General features: G+C 54.7%; 1 protein-coding gene across 2 annotated transcripts in view; it reads left to right on the forward strand.

Annotated features, from left to right (window-relative positions):
* Nucleotides 1-6000, forward strand: part of Dopey2 (dopey family member 2) — an 80097-nt gene that overhangs the window by 24391 nt on the left and 49706 nt on the right. For both annotated transcript variants that reach the window (XM_013504576.1, XM_013504580.1), the window contains exons 4-9: nucleotides 425-614; nucleotides 1600-1698; nucleotides 2235-2358; nucleotides 3583-3692; nucleotides 3949-4063; nucleotides 5173-5293. In XM_013504576.1, coding sequence (XP_013360030.1) covers nucleotides 425-614; nucleotides 1600-1698; nucleotides 2235-2358; nucleotides 3583-3692; nucleotides 3949-4063; nucleotides 5173-5293 — 759 coding nt within the window. The remainder of the gene's footprint in view (nucleotides 1-424; nucleotides 615-1599; nucleotides 1699-2234; nucleotides 2359-3582; nucleotides 3693-3948; nucleotides 4064-5172; nucleotides 5294-6000) is intronic.

Here is a 6000-nt window from a genome sequence, read left to right on the forward strand (position 1 = left end):
GTCATAATGTGATGGTCGGTCTGTCTGGGCCTAGTCACACGCACCTGTAATCGCAGCACGCAGGAGGCTGAGGCAGGAGGATCATGAGTCTGAGACTAGTCTGCCTCAAAAATAAATATTTAAACAAATGAAATGGTTGACCTGCTCATGTTCTTGCTCGTGGTGATGCTCCCCTTCCTGTGAGTGTCTCGGCGTCCCCAGCAAGGCTGGCGAGCAGGCGGTCTCAGTGCCACCGCAGCAGGACCCATCCGGTGCCTGCCCTGGCCGGGAAGCCGCCCCTCCCTGACGTTTGTCTGAGCAACATGACGCCAGTGTGACAGCGGGCGGGTGGACACCCAGAAGAGCGGAGATGCCTGAAGCTCAGAACAAGGCTTCGGGGAGGGCGGGCGGGACAGACCCTGAGATCCGTGCCCTCTCCCCGCAGAACGGACGCCCTGCTGCTGAGACTGTCGCTGGTGGTGGGCAGGGAGGTGTTCTACACGGCGCTGTGGGGCAGCGTCCTGGCCAGCCCGGCCATCCGCCTCCCGGCCTCGCTCTTCGTGGTGAGCCACATCAACAGGGACTCGCCGGGCCGGGAGCAGAGGTTCATGCTGGGCACCGACCAGCAGCTCACGGTGCGTGCTCTCTTCCCGCGGGGCCCACAGACAGAGCATCTGGGGAGCAGGGGTCGAGAGGCCGCGGGGCCATCAGGGAGTGGGAGGGCGGCGCGAGGTCACCAGGGCCCGGGGCGTGATGGTGAGCTGTCAAGCAGGACAAGGAAGCAACATAGCGCAGTCGGGTTTCAAACATGATTAGGGGGCGTGTCCGGGAGGAGGTGCTCACAGCCAAGGAGCCCCTGAGGCCGCGTGCCGCCTCCGCCGCACAGCTGGCCACTGCCACGGTGGCCTCAGTCCTGTCTCCTCCCGCCCACCCGTGTCACACGTGCACCTCCTCCTCCTCCTCCACCCCTGGCTCTGCGCCTTCCGCCCTCAGCACTCTCAGACCTCATTCCCCGGGCCAGCCACGTGTCCATTACCAGGCCCCTCCAGGGAAGCCTTCTTCCCACCCGGCTGGTGCCCTCCAGGAGCTGGGAAATGGGAGCCTCCGCGTCTCTGCCCCTTGCAGGCCTCCTGTGCTTCTCAGCGTGGCTGTCTGTCGCCACCTGGTGGAGGACCCACGCTTTGAGCTTGAAATGTACAAATGAGTTCATGGCCCAGAAGGGCTGTGGCTTGGTAGGAATGAGCCCGTCCCCTCTGCGGAGGACGGTAGCTCTGCCCCACGAGGTCTCTCCAAGGGGGAAATGGCAGATGGAGCTCCAGCACCTGACCTGTGCCCCGTGGTGCTTAGATGGGACTGGGGCGGCTGCCCCGCCCCACGGCCCTGACTCCAGCCTTCTGACTGCAGCGTGCTCACTGCGGGAGGTGCTGCATGGTGTCCAGGCTCGAAGTGCCTGTGTGTGGTGGCTGCAGACTATGTCACGCATCTCTGGGAGAAACTTTTTTCTTCTGGGTACCAGGAATCGGACTCAGGACCTTGCACTTGCCAGGCAGGCGCTTATGCCGCTGAGCTATATCACCATCCTGTCTGGAAGAAACTGTTAGTGTTGCTTGTCATTGACAGGTGAAGTCACTGTGTGCCTCCCTGTTGGACTCGAATGTGCTTGTGCAGAGAAACAATCTGGAAATCGTTCTGTTTTTCTTCCCGTTTTACACCTGTCTGGTGAGTCCTCTGTATTCTCCTGGATTTCTTCCCGGGGCATGGGGCTGAGCCAGGGGCACCGACCTCCAGCTGTGTCTTCTCGAGAGGTCACCGAGCCACCTCGTGGTCACTTTGCTTTCGGTCAGTCACAGGACCTTGTTCCTTTTTGTGTGGGTGATGTTTCCATAGCAGATACTGAACAGCTTCTTTCTGTGGGCAATGTGGAACATACCAACCTCTTTCCTGTGTGTGTGAGTGTGATCCTGGGATATTGAACTCAGGGCCTCCACACAGAGGGACACCCCCAGCCCTTTTATTTTTTATTTTGAGGTAGGGTCTCCTTAAGTTGCCCAGGCTGGGCTCAGACTTGCAGTCCTCCTGCCTCAGCCTCCCACAGTGCTGGCATTACAGACATGTACCACCACACCTGGCAAATGAACCGCTTTTGGGAACTGACTTTCGGAATAAATGGTTGAAAAGGGGCTGTGTGCCAAAAAGTCAGCCACCTCCTTTACCATTCCTTTCCTTACGTGTAGTTTTCTCTGTCCTTCCGATAGGACCCCAATGAAAGGACCATTCCCCTGCTCAGAGCCGACATTGTGCACCTCCTCTCGGCCGCCACCCAGACCCTGCTGCGGAGGGACATGTCCCTGAACAGAAGACTCTACGCCTGGTTGCTAGGTACCGAGCAGCGAGCCGTCGCTGAAAGTCAGAGTGACGGTGCGGCCTCCTAGCTGACTTCCGGTCTTGGCCATGAGTTTTTGACTCACAGAGTGTGGAAGACACCGCATTCAGTGCAGCGCTGGCTGGTTAGGGCTGCCCCCCACACACAGCTTCGGCTATTTGCAGCTTTCGAAAAAGGAGCGGAGATAGGTGGGATTTTAAAAATCCCTAGAGCTTAAAAGGACACCCCTCAAATTAGAAGCTAAGCCCTACTGTTAGAAGCTGGTTGTATGGGATAAGGGTGTGTGTGTAGAAAAGCCACGGATATTGCAGGATACGTGTAAATACAGGAGCAGGTTTTCAGAGCGTATTTAGATAACTGTGGAGAGCATGAGCCCTTATATGAGTCCCACGTGCACGCACCTGAGAACAGGGCTGTGCAGAGCGCCCTTAGGGGACAGCATAGCTTCGCTGAGCCCCACTGTAGGATTGCAGAACTTTTAGCACACCAAAGTCAGGATGCCCTCTGCAATTTTTGTCTTCCCTTTCTTCTCCCTGGTTGTAAAACTTTGAAGAGTTTCAGTAAGGAAGGAAGCTTACTTACTAAGGGTTGTAAGACTATTGTAGCTCTCTAAGGACTTTTAGTGAGAGGAGATGTTGTTAAATGCATGGCTCTGCTCCTTATAGGTAGGACCTGGTATTCTGTGTATAGAGGGACCCAGGGCTCCACCAGCTGGGTCCCAGGAGCCCTGCTGTCCGGGTCCGTTCCGCAGAGATGTTCTTCTGTGCTGCAGGACCTGGCAGCCTCATCCGGGGCCCCAGAAGAAGGCAGAGTGTGTATAAGAGGCCATCTTGACTTCACACATAAACACTGGTCTGCAAACGGTCCTCATGCCGTCATCCTCGTGTAATCATACTTGTAGAAGACGAGGGGGATTCTTGAAGCACATGTAACTGATGTGCAGTGAGTTGGAGTTCTGGCTGCCTCATCCGTGGCCACACCCGTGTCGGAAGGAGATACAAGCTGGAGTGTAGCGCAGTGGTAGAGCGTCAGCTTGGCAAGTGCGCGGCCCTGGGTTTGAGTTCCAGAGTAGGAAAGAACAGCAGAAGTATAGCATGATCTGATCGGGGTTTTCTTTTGGAGGAACGAAGTCTTTAAGACATATTAGAGCGTGAGGCTTGTGCGCAATGCCATGCAAAGCATAGATCTCTCGACAGCTCACGGTGTGTGCTCTTTTACAGGTTCAGATATTAAAGGAAATACCATTGTGCCCGAAACTGACATCTCAAATTCTTATCAAGACCCGTCCTCTTATTTTTTTGAAAAGTTCTCCAAGGATCTTTTAGTTGAGGTAAAGGAAATTTCTGGAAAGTCGAGCCCAGCCAGGGTGTTGTGACTCAGCCAGGGTCATCTGACTCTGAGGTAGGTTTCGTGTGAGACTTCAGAGTAGACACTGGTTGTGTTCCTTGGAACATGTTGTGAGAATGGTGGAATACTTTCGTGTTAGGGGCTGATTTTCTTTCTCCACCCAAATGCTTAACAACTAAGACATCCGAGAATGTCGTGCATCACCTGTTTGATGTCCTAATGTGTGGCTTTTTAAACAGAGTCTGGCCCAGATACTGCACCAGAAGTTCCTGGACACAGATGTCGAGGAGCGGCACCATGCGTACCTGAAACCTTTCCGCATCCTGGTCAGTCTGCTCGACAAGCCCGAAATAGGTAACTCCACTGGGGCCTGGTTACAGATTCCCTGTTCTCAGGGACTTAATACACCATGAGATACAAACGATGCGTTATTTTGGCTAGAATTTAATATTTGGAATTGCAGAATCTTGGAATTTTGTGGCTCAGTTCCCAAGTCTGAGACCACTTAAAAGTCTTACACAGGCCAGACGTGATAGTGCACATCTGTAATCCCAGCACTCTGGGAAGCTGAGGCAGGAGGATCACAAGTTCAAGCCCAGACCAACAGTTTAGTGAATTAGTAAGACCCTGTCTTAAAAAGTAAAAAAGTAGTGTCGATATAGCTCAGCACAAAGGCCCTAGACTCAATTCCCAGGACTCAAAAAAATAATAAAGTTCCGCATAGTGACTTGAGAATTCTTGTTAGCAAAGTGCTCTCGAGCTCCTGGGTACACGCATGTGCGTGGGCCCGCAGTTCCTCCATGGCCTGCACTCACTTCGAGCAGTTATTGTGGGCAGTGGATGCATACGCGTCCTTCACCCACACAGCCACTGCACTTAACACTCAGGCCTGAGCGGCCCCTGAGGACCCGACCTGGGGTTGTTCTTCTGTCAAGCTCCATAAGCTTTTCAGGCTTCGCTTTATTTCTTTTGTGTTGTTCTAGCTCATGACTAAAGGCAGTCGGAATAGGGAAGTTGCGCCCCTCCGTGGGTGTTTGTGTGGAGAGGTGGATCCCTAGCGGCAGTTTACGCGCACCGGAACGTAGCGCTGGCTGGCACTCGCTTCAGCAGGAGCTGGCGTGGGCGGCTTTGCCTCTCTGAGCCTTGGTCCCCTTGGGTGTCACCGGGGCCCGCACTGGGGTACCCGCTCCTGTGATGTGGAGAGGACTCAGTATGCTCCTGGCTGTGCGCTGCCGACACCAGCGTCCACCACAGTGAGCCCCACAGGGGCGTCCGCTGTTGTCATGAATGTTACTCCCCCACTGCCATTGTCGTTACCGTTGTCCCACTGAAGTGACGCTCTGTGCGTTTCGGCGTCTGAGAAAGACCCGTGCACGTGGGCTACTCTCTGTTTCAAGTGTGCTGCCTACTGACTGAAGGACAGATCATTAGTCTCCCTCTGACCACTTTGTTTCCGATTGCAGGCCCTCAGGTGGTCGAGAGTCTGTTCCTCGAAGTCATCAGAGCCTTTTACTCTTACTGCAGAGACGCCCTTGGCTCTGAGCTCCACCTTAGCTACACTCCGAGTGGGAATCTGCTGACCAGGTAGGAGGCGGCCCCTCCTGCTATGCATTTCCGCCCTCCCGGGCCAGGGCTTTTCTTCCTCTTCTGTTCATGTGACCTGTGTGCGAAGCGGGAGGAGAGTGGAGACAGGCAGGCTGAGCTCTCCCTGCGGTGCTGTGTGCTTAGTCCCTCAGCGCTGTTGCCTGCCCGCTGCCGAGCACTGGGAAGGGAGGAGGCTTCACTCCGACCGCTTGCCCAGCCGGGACGTGCAGACGAGAGTGACAGCTGTCCAGCAAGGCAGCGTGATCTAGTGTGCCCAAGTGGCAAACCACACACAGGGAGGAGAGAAGTGAGAAGGGAGGAGAGCAAGTTCAGGAGGTGAGGGAGGGGGACGCCGGCCGTGGGCTTTCAGTGTGGGAGTCGCAGCTCCCTGGCAGCCTCGGCTTTGTTCTTTCCAAGGTAAGACACCTTCTTTGTGCTTTGCTCTCGGTGTGATTTCCACTGCCGGAGTCAGCATTGGGCGGAGCGACCACTTCAACCAATTCTCAGATTTTTCCGGTTTGTTCATTGTTAAGTGTCTTGAAAATTCTTAGTGTTTGCTTTTTTCTCCCAGAGAGAAAGATGATTGTTTTTCTGAATATGAAAGTAGCACATGGGGCTGGGGATTTAGCTCAGCGGCAAAAAGCGCCTGCCTGGCAAGTGCAAGGTCGTGAGTTCGGTTCCCGGTACCGGAGAAAAACCAAAAAAAA

Source organism: Chinchilla lanigera, unplaced genomic scaffold (assembly GCF_000276665.1).
Source record: "Chinchilla lanigera isolate Chin_1 unplaced genomic scaffold, ChiLan1.0 scaffold00006, whole genome shotgun sequence".
NCBI classification, from domain to species: Eukaryota; Metazoa; Chordata; class Mammalia; order Rodentia; family Chinchillidae; genus Chinchilla; species Chinchilla lanigera.